At 41.2% G+C, this 15,666-nt stretch overlaps 1 protein-coding gene across 4 annotated transcripts in view; it reads left to right on the forward strand.

Moving 5' to 3' along the window:
• The window catches only part of LOC122564867 (ras-specific guanine nucleotide-releasing factor RalGPS1-like), a 706,864-nt gene that overhangs the window by 148,191 nt on the left and 543,007 nt on the right, over nt 1-15,666 (forward strand). For all 4 annotated transcript variants that reach the window (XM_043720237.1, XM_043720241.1, XM_043720239.1 and 1 more), the window contains one exon: nt 5,827-5,954. In XM_043720237.1, coding sequence (XP_043576172.1) covers nt 5,898-5,954 — 57 coding nt within the window. In that variant the 5' untranslated portion in view covers nt 5,827-5,897. The remainder of the gene's footprint in view (nt 1-5,826; nt 5,955-15,666) is intronic.

Below are 15,666 nucleotides of genomic sequence, written 5' to 3' on the forward strand. Positions count from 1 at the left end.
ATATAAGAAAAGACATACATCATCACTAGTATTTCTCAGCACTTTCAGTTCCTCCATCCAGTTTAAATTATATATTTTCAGTTAATAACAGAAGCAGGTGGTTCATGTTCCCAGGAAGCACAAGATGTGAGTTGGAATGATTTGTGCCAGAACTGCAGGTTGTGAAAACGTCCATTAATCCTGTGAATTTAAATCACTTTGTGCTATGTAGCTCTGGATTGACACCTCTGCCAAAGAGGCAAATGATGAGTGCTGTTCTGAGCAGGCACATTGACTTGTTGCATCAATCCAATTTGCCAAATTGTCATCTCCTGTAAGAAGTAGACCTCTGAATCCTGCTGTGAAGTCCTTCCCAGCTGCATGTCTAGCTTGCTGCAATTCTGATCCCGCTTACTCTTGAAGTTTGCTTCCACAGTTATTTTTTTTCCCCTTTGAAATGCATTTGCATGAATGACATATTTTCCATTAAGCCCACATACAATTGGCATTGTGGACATGTCACTTGACCAGTCTCTGATTGTTGTCAGCTTCTTAGAATTTGCTGATGTTGCATTGTTTCAATTTAAAGGTATCCAGCAGTTTATGGATTATAGTATTTACAAAATAACCATGAAATGAATATAGATGTTGTAAAATTTAGTTTGCTAAGTGGCTGCATTTGGTGATAATAAAATTAAATAATCATGAAAACACCTTGAAAGATGTGGTCCAGCCACGGTGCACTGGCTCCAATCGTAAAGGAGCCAGAAACCCAATATCAATTACACCAGCCTGGCTCTGGCCTTCCCTTTTGGAAAGGATTTCTAAACCAAAACTAACCTGCCCATATTTCCAGGATTCTGTGTAAATTCCTTGTGCATTTGTAGTTGACAGAACTTGTGAAGGTTAAAGTATCGTTTCCTAGTTGGATAAATTAGAAGCCATTTTGCTTGAAGATGAAATAATATTTAGGCGATATTGTTACCTTGCATTAAATGTCCTTTTTGGATAATGCCTATTGATTCACATGTTTATTCAAAGTGGAGAAGGAAAGGCATTTTTGTAGGTGAAAATTAAGATGACAAATAGTAAATTAGAAAGGAGCTAACATTTACAAAAGTATCAGCAATCATTTACTGTCTGATTTTAGTAACTGCGCCTCAGGTTAAAGTGCCTCAGAATTTATTAGCATTGTATTTCCTCCAGATGGCACTTTAGTTCCATGCATATGTGTTTGCAGTAATATATATCCTGCTGTTTTCAGAACTGTAGTTCGCAATGAGGAAGATTAATAGTCACCTTGTGGTCTATGGTGAGAACCAGGGAAGAATTCTTCTCTTCTGGCTATGTTCCGGGAGGTTCTACACATCTCTATAAAACTGATTCATGCCCTGTTAGAAATTTGATATTGTGAACATTGGCTCTGGAAACAATCATACAACTGAATCTCCTATGAATGTTTATGTGTTAGGTCTTTTTTTGTTTTATTTATTGGAATATGTGCAGCACTGACAAGGCCAGTATTTATTGCACATCCCTAAAGTGTTAGAAGCAAGTGGCTTGCGTGACCATTTCAGAGGGCACTTGAGAGTCAGCCACATTCCTGTGGGTCTGGAGTCACAAGTAGACCAGACCAAGTCAGGATGAGAGATTTTCTTCCTTAAAAGACCTTAGTGAAACTGATTTTTACAAATATCAATGCTAGTTTGGGGCTAGTTTTATGTTTCAGAGTTATGGATTGAGTTCAAATTCCTCCATCTGCTATAGTGGAGTTTGAATCAATTCCCTAGGTCGTTAGCCTCTGGATTACCTGACCAGTATTACGACATTAGTGCTGATTCCCTCAAGGTCATTTAACTGACATTGAAAATGGTCTCCTAAAGTGCTTATCCTTGAAAGCAGTTGCTATATGTTTTTTATTCTTCTTCATAACACAAGTATCAACACAGGCTGTTTTGGAATAATGTGTAATCCCATCTCAAGGATATAGATTTCAGATAAGATTCCCCACTTTTGTGGCAATACAAATTCAGAGCAGGAATAGGCTATTTGGCCCCTCAAGCTGCTCAGGGCTGATTTGCCTGTAGCCTCTGCCCTACCTTTATGCCTCTTGAAGATATTCAATGACCCTCCCTCCACTGCTTTGGGGAAGAGCGTTCCAAAGACAGAGAAAAGATTTCTCTCCATCTCTTCTCTGATGGAAGACCCCTTATTTTTAAACTGTGCCCCCTAGTTTTAGCGACTCCCACAAGAGGAACAATGCACTCAGCCATGTCAGGATCCTATAAGTCTCAATAAGATCATCTCTCACTCTTCTCAACTCCATTGGTACAGACCCAACTTGACCAACCTTTCCCCAAAAGATAAACACCTTTGTCACCACCTATGTCCAACCCAATTCTAACCCAGGTATCTCTGAACGGTTTCTATAGCATTTATATCCTTTCTTAAATGAGACCAAAACTATACACCGTACTCTTGGTGCAGTCTCAGAATTGTCCTGTACAGTGATAGTAAATCTTCCCTATTCTGATATTCTGTTCCCCTTGCAATAAATGGCAACGTTCCATCTTTCTTCCTAATTACTTGATGTGCCTGCTCACCTGCCTAATGTGATCCATGTACCCTGCACACCCAGACTCTACTCGACCTCAAGAGTTCTGCAGTTCCTCGCCATTGAAATAGTATGCTACTTCTGTATTCTTCCCACTACAGTAGACAAGTTCACAGATTTTATATTATATTCCAGTTGTCTATGTTTCCCCACTCACTTAACCTGGCTATATCACTTTGCAGACTCCTTCTGTCGTCTTCACAATTCACTTTTCTACATATCTTTGTATCATTGGCAAGTGTAGCAAGCATACATTTGGTCCCGTCAACCAATTCATTGATGTAAAGTGTCAATAATTAAGGCCCCAGCATTGGTCCCTGTGGCACTGCACTTGCTAACCTAAAAGTGACTTGTTTATACCTGCTCCCCGTTTGCCCTCTATCTATGCTTTTGCCCCCTAAACATTGTGGACATTTGTGTAGCATTGTAATCCTCAAAGTGGCAGCTTCTCAAATAGCTTCTGGAACTGTAAGTGTAGTATATGCATTCGTTCCATTTTATCCACATTAATCGTTACTCCCTCAAAAAAAAATTCCAGTAAGTGAGAAGACATAGTTTACCTGTCTCAAGGCCATGTTGAATCTGCCTGATTGCACCAAGGCTTTCGAAGTGTCCCTTAATGAAAGATTCAAGCATTTTCTCTATGATCAATGTTAGATGGCTTGTATTTTCAGCTTTCTAACCAAACAATCCCCCACCCAGTTTCTTGAGCATGTTATCTTCTGACCTGATTTATGCCTTTCCAGAATCTACTATCTCTTCTATCATGGTGGCTCACTGGTTAACACCGCTGTCTCACAGCGCCAGGGACCCAGGTTCAATTCCTGCCCTGGGTAACTGTCTGTGTGGAGTTTGCACATTCTCCCCGAGTCCTCTGGGTGCTCTGGTTTTCATCCCACAGTCCAAAGATGTGTGCGTTGGGTAAATTGGCCATGCTAAATTCCCCATAGTGTTAGGTGCATTAGCCAGGGGTAAATACAGGATAGGGGTATGGGTTTGGGTGGGTTACTCTTCGGAGGGTTGGTGTGGACTTGGGCTGAAGAGTCTGTTCCATACTGTAGGGAATCTAATCTCATCTCAGCAGCAAGCCCTTGAAATAAAATTCATCAGGATCTGGACACTTATCAGCTTTTAGTTCTAATAATTATCTGAATAGCGTTTCCCTGATGAATGTAATTGTCTGGAGTTCCTCCCCCTTTTTAAACCCTGGTTTTCAGTTACTTGGCTCCTTAACAGTGAAGACCGACACACAATAGAGTGAGGAGACGGTGGTTAGGGATAAGTTTTATGAAAAACTCAACGTTGTACAGAGCTGATGTTAAGGTAAATCAAATGTTCCACAGTGCTGTCAAGTGTGCACTATTTTTGGTTCCTCAATGGAGAATGGGTGCACATTGTGAAATGGAGTTTCCGTTCATTTTCTGTCTAGTTTGTATTGCAACTGTTCCAGCCATTTCAAAGGATTGTGACATTCGAAATACGACTGAGTTACGTCCAATGCCATTTGTGTTCTTATTTTCCACGATCTTCTTATGATGGCTTAAGATTAGTTTTTTCAGGAGGGATTCAGGTCTCATCCACAAATTGCCAAGTCAAAGTGCCAGGTTTCCATAGCCTGCATTGCTTTTGGTGCATTTTCAAATTGTGCCCATTTGCTGAGACACATGGGCTTTGGTAAACAGGATTTGCAAGGTTTTGCAAAGCAAAACTGAGGAAACTGAGCAGTGTACATCAGTTAAACCAGTCAAATGGGTCAATGTAGACACTCTGTTGATCCAGCTTTGGGACTGAGACTGAGAACTTTGGGACTGCTGGTTTTCAGAGGAAATAAAATTGGAACACATCAAATTCCAGCTGGAATGTTTTACTCTCGTGACTAGGGAATCTAGGAAATCTGGTTGATTACAATATGATTACAAAACACTTAAGGGTCATGGCCGTATTAATTCACTGCCATCCGACAGTTGTAAGAATGCTTTGTGTGTCCCTCTTTTCCCTATATCAGATACATCCCTTCAAAATGATAAATGATCTAAGCCATGTAGGGTGAACTTTAAGCTAGTGAAAGGCAAAATTACAACAGATATTGAACCATATTGATCAGGTCTGAGATCACCATATGGAATAGATTTTTCAGTGGAGAAGAAAAAGTGAGAAGTGCAGGACACTGTCAGGAATAATTATGGTCTATTGGTTCTTTTAGAAGCATTAAGTGAGTAGGGTCAAGTGGTTTTCTGTATCTGTAACCATATTTGATCTTGTGAAATAAGTAAAAGTTCGTACGCACTGTAAAACCAAAACTTCAAAGCAACTCTTTGTTCCAACTATCTAGAAAAAGAAAGCAGGCTAAAGTATATTTGCATACTTAACACCAAAGTATAAATGACACATTAAAGTATTTAAATGTGCAACACAAATTTACATTTTCTGGCTTTACATTATTGCGACTTTGATTTCTGTATTAGCTGTTATGATATATTGCTGCAAAAATGCACAGAGAACTCAGTGCTTTCAGTCACATCATAGTCTGATATATTCAATACAGACATATTCTTCCAAGTATTTGAAAAACTTTCTGTAAGAGTCCAACATTGTTTTGAAATGGAAGAACAGGAGATGTTAATGGTGACTTCTGTCATGTTTGATTTCTGAAACGGTGTACACAATTGTGTTGGATGTGCTTTGTAATAAGCTGCAGTGGAGGTGTTCCCTGTTAAACTGAGCTCTCATTGCTTAAAAATACATATCCAGACCTAGCATTTATACAGTTATTTCCAGATGTTCACACATGGTTTAGATGATGAAGAGATGGTAATGTGTAAAAGGCTGACCAGCTGAGCCTCAGACAACATTACTACATTTGGCACTGTGTATATGGCGTTTTAAATTGTATTTTACATGAACTGGTCTCCCCCCTTGATTATTCTGCTGTTGTGGCTTTGAGTTGCCTTTACTCAATATGGTTGGGGTACCTTGCTGAGAAAGTGTTGACCAAAAGAAGCAAATTAAAAATAAGTAACAAGATAGGGACTGTTTAACAGCCCTTGTAGGTCTGTGTTGAGGATTTATTATATTTTTTTTGCAGACACTACGTTGTGATGTAGACCAATCCAATATCCCCATGAATGAACTATGAGGGAGCATGGAGATAATTTATTTCTGCCTCAGCAGGACTGTGTCTGTAATGCAAATGCTGCCAATCTATTTTGGCTGAACTATATTTTCTCTTGCAGGGTTTGGCCATCTATCACGTGCTGCCACCAGCTGAGACAAAACTAAACACTGCTCAACCAGCAAGGGGAGCATGTACAAGAGGAATGGCCTGATGGCCAATTTGAGAGTCACGTCTGCCACACCAGAGGTAAGGAGTCAATGTGTGGATACATCTCTCCCCTTTAGATGGGCAGAATGAGCCAGCTGTGAACACGAGCCATTTACCCTGTTGGCCTTTATCCTCCTGGCTGTTGACAGCACGTCTGAGATTTGTGTAATTTGCAGACGTTGAAATGATATCTCATATACCAGTCTAGGTTATTTATACATAATCAAATAAGAGACCACACCGACCCCTGCTGGTCATACTATGTACTTCCCTGTAATCTGATAAACAGCCAGTGTCCAATTAAAATAAACTTGATGCATGATTTCTGAGGTGATTTTCTTAATGCCTGTCCAAGTCCTTGCAGTGATGCTTTTCCTCAGCAGCCTCTAACCCCCTCCACTGTCATAGTGTAATCTTTATGACCCTCTGTGACTGACACTGGAAGAGATGTTCCCACTGCGCTTTTCATCCAAACCTCCATTAAAATCCCCATTTAAAAATTGGCTGTAGGCATTTCAAACAAAGTGGCTGCAATTTTCCACCTTTTTTGCTTTTTTCAACGGCTGTGTATTTTATTCATTTTGATGTGCCATTTTATTCAAGTAGCACATTCATATGGAGAGCCTGGCTTCTGTTTGGATGAATTGGACATCAGAGAACCACCTTTTCAATATTTATTTTTGGCCGTATGTCTGCTGTTGCTCTGGTAGCACCTTTACTCTTCCATTGCAAGGTTTTTGGTTCAAGGCCTTGGGTACAACATCAAAGCTGACACAGGAGGAGAAGTGAATTGTAATAGCATCCTCTTGCTTCCTATATGGCCACAGGAGGATGCTATTACAGTATTTATGTATGTTTATTCTGGAATTATGCCTATTTACAAATAGGAACATCTTACTGCAGACTTTGAATTGAGAAAATAGGACAAGAACTGGGATGTAGAATATTATTACAAAGGTTGAGCAAAGGAATTGGATTACTCTAATAGTAAACAGCTGGGAATACTTTATCCGAAAAACTTGTGACCAACTGTTTTGGATAAATTATGTTTTTGGAGGCATTTACCCATGATTCTTTTGGAGAAAAAGTCCTTTGGAGAAAAAGCTTCGCTTAGTGCGAAAAGACCTAAAAATAAAGTTTTCTTAAAAGCCTGAACATTCTTGTAGATACGTTTTTGTCTGTTCATGTCCATTTGGGCCAAGCAAATTCTTTTTTCCCAAAGAGCCCATACTTGGTGTGCTCAGGGGCTGATTAGCTCCATTGGCTGTACGGCTGTTTTGTGATGCAGCGTGCCACTCCCAGCGTGGGTTCAGTTCCTGCACCGACTGAGGTTACCAAGATTGATACTCCTCCTCAACCTGTCCCCTTGCCTGAGACATGGTGACTCTGAGGTTAAACCACCTCCTGTCTGCGCTCTCATTAGAGAGAGAGAGATGCCCTATGGTTTAGTAAGACTGTGGCGACTTTGCCTTTACTCAGTGTTGTCTACAGGGCCATTTGTGTCCGCTTCTGATTTTAGGTCTTTTTGGTTTTCGGAAGAGCAGCCTGTAATACCAAAGGCAAGTGGTGTAACATTATATGGGCATTATGTAGTTACTGTAAATCAGGTAATAGATTGCAACTCACCCGACAAATTGCCCAATAGATCTGTGCGCTATAAAAACTACAAGAACTGCAGATGCTGAAAATCAGGAATAAAACAGAAATTGCCAGGAAGGCTCAGCAGGTCCGGCCGCGTCTGTGGAGAGAAATCAGATAAGATTTTGGGTTGAGTGACCCTTCCTCCGATCTGGATGCTCTGTTGTCAGGAAGTCAAAGCTTTTACAAAATCAAACCTGACAAGTAAATGCCTATCTTTAACTTGAATTAGATGATCAGTCAAAGTCATATTTGACTATTAATACCCACATGGGTCTCTTTCAGTTTCATAGGCTGCTATTTGGTGTTGCTTCAGCCCCTGGAATTTTTCAAGAGGTAATGAGCCAAATTTTGCAAGGAATTCAAGTGTTTTTGCGATTATGAACGTGCAGCAGATCCACGGTGGCAGGCGGAGGAAGGCGCTGCAGTATTTGAAAAAGCATAACGTTCAAGCAAAGGCAGTCAACTGTGAAACATTTCAAAATTCTGTTGAGTATTAGGCTCACAGGGCAGATAATGATAGCTTACTTGCTGCCCAGAGTAAGAGTAACATACCCACATCATTAGCGTTTTAGAGTTAAGACCTTTCCTTTCTACAATAAATTCATAATAAATTTAACACGCCTTGTTGCATCTGTTGAAGAAACTCTTGAGGAAGGGTGTCCCGTGGCTTTGGACAAAGGAGAGTGATAAAGCAATCAAGTTGTAAAAGTAACTTGGAAGTTGGCACAATATTTTTACATTATGGGATCGAGGTTCACAAGGAGGTATTAGCAATTCTGGCAAGTATGAAAATAAATAAGTCCCCTGAGTCAGATGGGATTTATCCTCTGATTCTCTGGGAAGCCAGGGAGCAGATTGCAGAGCCTTTGGCTTTGATCTTTGTTATCATTGTTGACAGGAATAATGCCAGAAGACCTGGAGGATAGCAAATGCTGTCCCCTTGTTCAAGAAGGGGAGTAGAGACAACCCTGGTAAATATAGACCTTGTGAGCCTTACTACAATTGTGGGTAAAGTGTTGGAAAAGAGAGAGGATTTATAATCAACTAGAAAGGAATAAGTTGATTAGGGATAGTCAGCACTGTTTTATGAAGGGTAGACAACGCCTCACAAAGCTTATTGAGTTATTTGAGAAGGTGACCGAGCAGGCAGATGAGGGTAAGGCAGTTGATGTGGTGTATGTGGATTTCAGTAATATATTTGATCAGGTTCCCCATGGTGGGCTATTGCACAAAATAAGGAGACGTAGGATTGAGGGCGATTTAGTGGTTTTGGATCAGAAATTGGCTAGCTGAAAGAAGACAGAGGGTGGTGGTTGATAGGAAATGTTCATCCTGGAGTTCAGTTACTAGCAGTGTACCACAAGGATCTGTTTTGGACCACTGCTGTCTGTCATTTTTTTTAATAAAAGACCTGGAGGGGGTGTAGAAGGATGGGTTAGTACATTTGTGGTTGACACTAAGGTTGGTGGAGTGGTGGATAGTGCTGAAGGATGTTGTGAGTTACAGAGATATAGATAAGCTGCAGAGCTGGGCTGAGAGGCGGCAAATGGAGTTTAATGTGGAAAAGTGTGGGGTGATTCACTTTGGAAGGAGCAACAAGAATGCAGAGTACTGGCCTAATGGTAAGATTCTTGGCGGTGTGGATGAGCAGAGAGATATTGATGTCCAAGTATATAGGTCCCTGGAAGTTGCCACCCAGGTTGATAGGGTTGTTAAGAAGGCATACAGTGTGTTAGCTTTAATTGATAGAGGGATTGAGTTTTGGAGTCACAAGGTCATTTTGCAGCTGTTCAAAACTCTGGTACGGCTGCACTTGATGTATTGCATATAGTTCTGGTCACCGCATTATAGGAAGGATGTGGAAGCTTTGGAAAGGGTTCAGAGGCGATCAGAGGATGTTGCCTTATATAGAAGGCAGGTCTTATGAGTAAAGGCTGAGGGGCTTGAGGCTGTTGTCGTTAGAGAGAAGATAGTTGAGAAGTGACTTAATCGAAATGTATAACCTAATCAGAGGGTTCGATAGGGTGAATGTGGTGTATATGGATTTCAGTAACACGTTTGATACGGTTCCCCATGGTAGGCTAATGGTGAAGGCTAATACAAAGGGGCCGAGCTTTAAATTGAGGGGTGATGGATGTAGGACAGCTGTCAGAGGTAGTTTCTTTACTCAGAGTAGTAGGGGCATGGAACGCCCTGCCTGCAACAGTAGTAGACTCGCCAAATTTAAGGCCATTTAAATGGTCATTGGCTAAACATATGAATGAAAATGGAATAGTGTAGGATAGATGGGCTTCAGATTGGTTCCACGGGTCAACAGAATATTGTGGGCTGAAGGGCTTGTACTGTGCTGTTTATGTTCTATGTTCTATTATGATGTGTCCAAAAAGATTGAGCTGGTATATGATACCTCTCCATAGTGGACGCTATGAACTCTCATTATTGGATAATGGTGATGACAATCCAGAGTGTGGTGCTGGAAAAGCACAGGAGCAATGAAGGGCTTTTGCCTGAAACGCCGTTTTCCTGATCCTCAGATGCTGCCTGACCTGCTGTGCTTTTCCAGCACCACACTCATGACTCTAATCTCCAGCATTTGCAGTCCTCACTTTCACCTAATGGTGATGACAGACTGATTGATTGCATTTACCTCAGTACTAGTGAGTGAAATTAAGCCTAAAATCTTTGATTTTTGGAGTTAGATAACTTATTAATATTTGTGCAGTATTAGTTTTGCAATCAAAACCAATTATAAGCCTCTGGCAGTTAGTTTGAATCCAAAGGCTTCAGAATGTGAAAGGCTGTGCAATGCCATCTTCAGATTACTATCCGATTAATACAGACCAACAAAAAGGATATATTCTTCTTTATACATGAAGAAATGTTGCCAGGCACAGCACATGGTTTTGCTGGGACAACTCTTAGAAGCCCATAGTATTAAGAGTATACAATTATATCACAAATGAGCAGCTAACACTGGAGTTAAACATCAGGCTTCTTTTTATCTGCAAGAATGGGTCATCAGTTGATAGACACTTGGAGCTAGAGTTTTAAGTCTTGAAAGGTGCAGTTCACAGTTACCATGTGATCAAAGCTATTTTCTCATCAACCTGTTCAGAAATGTTATTACACATCTCTGGAGCAAGTGGGTCTTGAACCCAGGTTTCCTGACTCAAGGGTAGGGATACTACCACCACAGCACAACAGCCCTCGACCAACACTGAGGGATGAGTTTGACAAAGTGCTTAGTGAGAAGTTGCCTTTGGTGGCCAGTGTTAGGTAAAGGCATAGAAGACCGAGTGAAGCAGCTTAGAGTTACCTGGTGAAAAGAAGCTGCCACATGGAAATGGTGGCTAGAGGATGGCAGATGCTACGCATTAAATTTGACTTGGCAGAACTTGAGGGACAACAGCTACTCATTGTGATAGTTAGCGATTTATAATACATCAATCGGAGCTTGGTTTTATTCTGAGAAGTCTCCGATTTAGTGAAAATGAGCAGAGTAAAACACTTCAGTGTTCTGTTCTATCATCCTATTTGGAATGAAGCAGCAGAACATACATGACAAATTGTTAGGTGTACTCTTGTTAAACACATGTTAGATACAAATTGGGAAAATATCAGGTGGTGTTGAATCGGAAAAAGGTGAAAGTTTTGCCTATTTATCTTAATGCTTTAATGCCAGCTTAATTGTTTCAAGGGAGAAGGTCTCCTCTTGGGAAAAGGAAACCAGTAGTTAAGGTAGACATGTAAACAAGCGAAAAGCAACAGATGTATAAAAAGTGCATGAAACTTTGAACATTTTGTAGCATGATCGTTGAGACAAGAAGATTGCACTAGCAACCTCTTGTGGCCATTTATGTCTTATATATGTATATTTCAGGATAGGGAGGTTTAGGTCAGTGTTGAATATCTGTGCACTGCACACTGTATGAAATCTGTCTTGCAACCGTATCATGCAAATTCCATCGTGATGCTTTCTTTTTAGATATAATGTTAAACTGGGGTCTTAGCTGTTTTGTTTGCAAGCATGTAAAAGATTTCCTGGAGCTGCTTTGAATAAGAAAAGGGGAGTTATCCTAGTTGAACTGCATTTATACCTTTAGATTAGATTAGATTACTTACAGTGTGGAAACAGGCCCTTCGGCCCAACAAGTCCACACCGACCCGCCGAAGTGTAACCCACCCAGACTCATTCTCCTACATTTACCCCTTCACCTAACACTACAGGCAATTTAGCCTGGCCAATTCACCTTACCTACACATTTTTGGATTGTGGGAGGAAGCCGGAGCACCCAGAGGAAACCCACACAGACACTGGGAGAATGTGCAAACTCCACACAGAGAGTCGCCTGAGGCGGGAATTGAACCCGGGTCTCTGGCGCTGTGAAGCAGCAGTGCTAACCATTGTGCTGCCCACCTTGTTCAGCATTACAAAAATCTGATTATCTGGTCATGATCACATTGCTTTTTGTGGGAATTTCTGGGTCAGTGGCTAGCAGTAGTTGCACTTTCACCCTAGCTTTAAAAAGAACTTCACTGGATCTGAGAGAACGAGAGAGGTATGGATCTTGCAGCTGTTCCTGAGCTGCAGGCTTTTCTTATATGTAATATATAGTAGAAGCAGAAAAATTTTAAGTAAATTTCTTTGGAACTTTTATAGTAAAACAAATGCAAAGAAGAAAAAAGGGAAGAAGGAGAGATTTTCTTTTCGTAATAGAATTTGTGGGAGATGCCATAAAGTTTTAAAAGGCACCTGAGGGGCAACCCGTTTTTTTACACAGTGCTTCATGTGTGGAATGAAGTGCCAGAGGAAGTGTGTAGTGATTAGAACGAGGGCCAGGTGGATCTGATTCACTGAGATCCCTGATTGGGGCTGTTAACCTGGGCCAATTGGGAACCCTGGCTGACAGAGATAAACAGGAGATTCAGAGAGTCTCCTCACTCTAGGGACAGGTTCAGAGCTAACTGGTCAGATCAGAGCCCATGTACTCTGCATATGTAAATGCTCAGAGACAAGAAACCGGCCTACATAGAGCTATTTCAAAGTGGTGGATGCAGGTCCAATTATAACATTTAAAGGACATTTGGAATATTTCACAAATGGATATAGGCCAAGTACCGGTAAGTGGGACAGGTTTAGTTTGGGAATGTGGTTGGCATGGACTAGTTGGACCAAAGGGTTTGTTTCTCTGCTGTATGACTCTAAACCTCGATATCCAATGGTCTCAAAAAACACATAAATGCCAGTCCTAGCTCTTTGTGACTACCAAGTTGTCAAACATCTGCTTGATTCAGATCAGGATGGGGGGGATCTTCATCATAAATTATTTTATGCTTTTTATAATACTGTAAAAATCAGAACAAGATCGCGCGCTATCATTACCTTCAAGATAAATTTACTTGCATTTCATAAGATAAAACCAATCCCTGCCAGCAACATATTCTTAAAATTTACTTGGAATACTCCAACTGCACTGACATAATGTCCCTGGTGTATAGCAGAATTCCCACTTCTTTGCTTCTGTCAGTGGGGATGGGAGCAGCTGCAAGGAAACTTGAGAGTGCTGTAGGGCCAGATTGGTTCCTCACATTGCTGTAACTGATAGACTGACAAGGCAATGAAAAAAACATCACTTGCAATCTTGTAGCGTTTGCAGAAATTTGGAGATTGTCAAGGGTTTTTTTTATTCACTCATGGAATGTGTGCATTGCTGGGCAAGGTCAGCATTTGTTACCCATCTTTAACTTGACCTTGAGTGAGCTGCTGTAATCCATGGGGTGAAATTGCACCCACATGCTCTAATGAGGAGCTACCCAGGAGATTGACCCAGTGGCAATGAAGGAAGCACTTGCAAAGTTACAAATGATTCTCTGCTTGCAGGTTATGACGGAGAGATAAAGCAAGTAACTACACCCTAGTGGGTCTTTGACCTCTTGTACAAGGAATTTGCCAGGACTTGTCATCAGGGATGTGAGCAACTGGAAAAATATATGTGGATGAGGAGGTGTTGGCATGGTCTTGTCAAATGAGCTAGATGACACTTTATTTTTAGTGCAAAGTTGGTAGAGGGAGAAAAAGGATTATGGATACTGTGAATGCGTACTTCAAAGTTCCTTCTGAGTTATACACGCTAAACTTCAGGTGCATTTACTGGGGCAAAAGGCAACATCTACAGTAATGGTAAGCCATTCAGCCCATTGAGTCTGCTCTGTCTTTCAATGGCTGATCTGTGTATGTTCAACTCCACTTTCCTGTTTTATTTCTATTACCCCGATTCCGCTACACATTAAATATTACCTGCCTCTGCCCTGCGTGTATTTAACAATCCAAGCTCTCCTTGGATATGACTTAGTTTCATGGATAAGAAATTGGTTGGGAGAGTTGAGGTGTAGGGATTTGGAACAAAAGGATTATTATTATTTGCAAACATTTTTGTTTTCAGTTTATTGCTAGACACCATTCCTTAAGCAGAGAGTGCTTCCCCAAAGGGCGGCATGGTGGCACAGTGGTTAGCACTGCTGCCTCACAGCGCCAGAGACCCGGGTTCAATTCCCGCCTCAGGCGACTGACTGACTGTGTGGAGTTTGCACATTCTCCCCGTGTCTGCGTGGGTTTCCTCCCGGTGCTCCGGTTTCCTCCCACAATCCAAAAATGTGCAGGTTAGGTGAATTGGCCATGCTAAATTGCCCGTAGTGTTAGGTGAAGGGGTAAGGGTAGGGGAATGGGTCTGGGTGGGTTGCGCTTCGCGGGTCGGTGTGGAGTTGTTGGGCAGAAGGGCCTGTTTCCACACTGTAAGTAATCTAATCTAATCTAAAACCAAAGTGCCCACCGTAGTACGTGCCATGGGAGAGTCTGTATGCACCAGTTTAATTTATCTCCATCACTGTTGACACGACATTGACTGGGGATGACATAGGTGCCAAACATGATATTCAAAATTCATTACAGACCTGGAGTTAAAGTGAATTGGTCAGACCTATGTACTGGTTAATGTATACAGAGAGGTTAGAGATGGCAGCAATGAAGCCTGTCTAAAGCCTAAAACCAATGAAGTTACAATTGGTCTATAAACTCTGATATGTCAGTATAGGCATGAATATTTTACAATGTTTATAAAAACTGCATTACTTTTAAATGAACTTGGATGAACCATTAAGATGGCTGCTAAGGAGAGGCAACAAATAAAACAGCAAAAGTCTAGCAAGCTTCTGGAAGGTTCCAAATTGAATTACAATGGGTGGGCTCCCCCCATTGTACGGGACTGTCTAAATGATACTGCTGTATGAACTTTTATACCTGCTATTGTTGAAGCTTACTCCAAAAGACAAAGACAATGGACTGAGACTCACTGGCTCCAGATTGCCCAGGAACAAAGATATTGGGATTAATTATTTATGAGTGAGGTCCAAAAAACATTGTATACAATATCAGTGGACTTTGACCCTGTGTATGAAACTGTTCTCTAATCCTGAAGTACTATATTCCAACCTGCACAAGAGGCCTGGCAGTCTGCAGATTAACATCAGTAATGCCAGAGTTGTGAGGAAAGGCTGGCTCATCCTGACTGTAAGTTTTGCAGTGCTCAAAGTCATTTAAAAGACAACTACAGCCTTTTTCTATAAACTTCTGAATTCAGTTTTAAGTAGTTAGGTCTTCAGGTACAGCAACCATCTGGACCGGTCCATGTGCCTTGCTTAACAGTCTTTACCTAAAAGGGCCTCTGCAGTAACCAAGATCAGACCCAAGCCATCTGAGTGTAACTGGGCTGCAATTCCAGAGTAGAAGACCTTTCTCTTTTGCTGGAAGGCACATGAACTGCTAACTAAAAGCAAAATACTATGGATGCTGGAAATCTGAAATAAAAGAAGGAAGTGGCAGTGCCTGTGGAGAGAAAAATGCAATTAACATCTTGAGTCCAGTATGACTCTTCTTTGGAGGAGCTGTAAACTGAGACAGGATGTACATGTATTTGGAAAGGCCAGGACTGATTAGGGATAGTCTACATGGCTTTGTGCATGGGAAATCATGTCTCACAAACTTGATTGAGTTTTTTGAAGAAGTAACAAAGAGGATTGATGAGGGCAGAGCAGTAGATGTGATCTATATGGA

The sequence above is a fragment of the Chiloscyllium plagiosum genome, chromosome 30, assembly GCF_004010195.1.
Source record: "Chiloscyllium plagiosum isolate BGI_BamShark_2017 chromosome 30, ASM401019v2, whole genome shotgun sequence".
Classification (NCBI taxonomy): Eukaryota; Metazoa; Chordata; class Chondrichthyes; order Orectolobiformes; family Hemiscylliidae; genus Chiloscyllium; species Chiloscyllium plagiosum.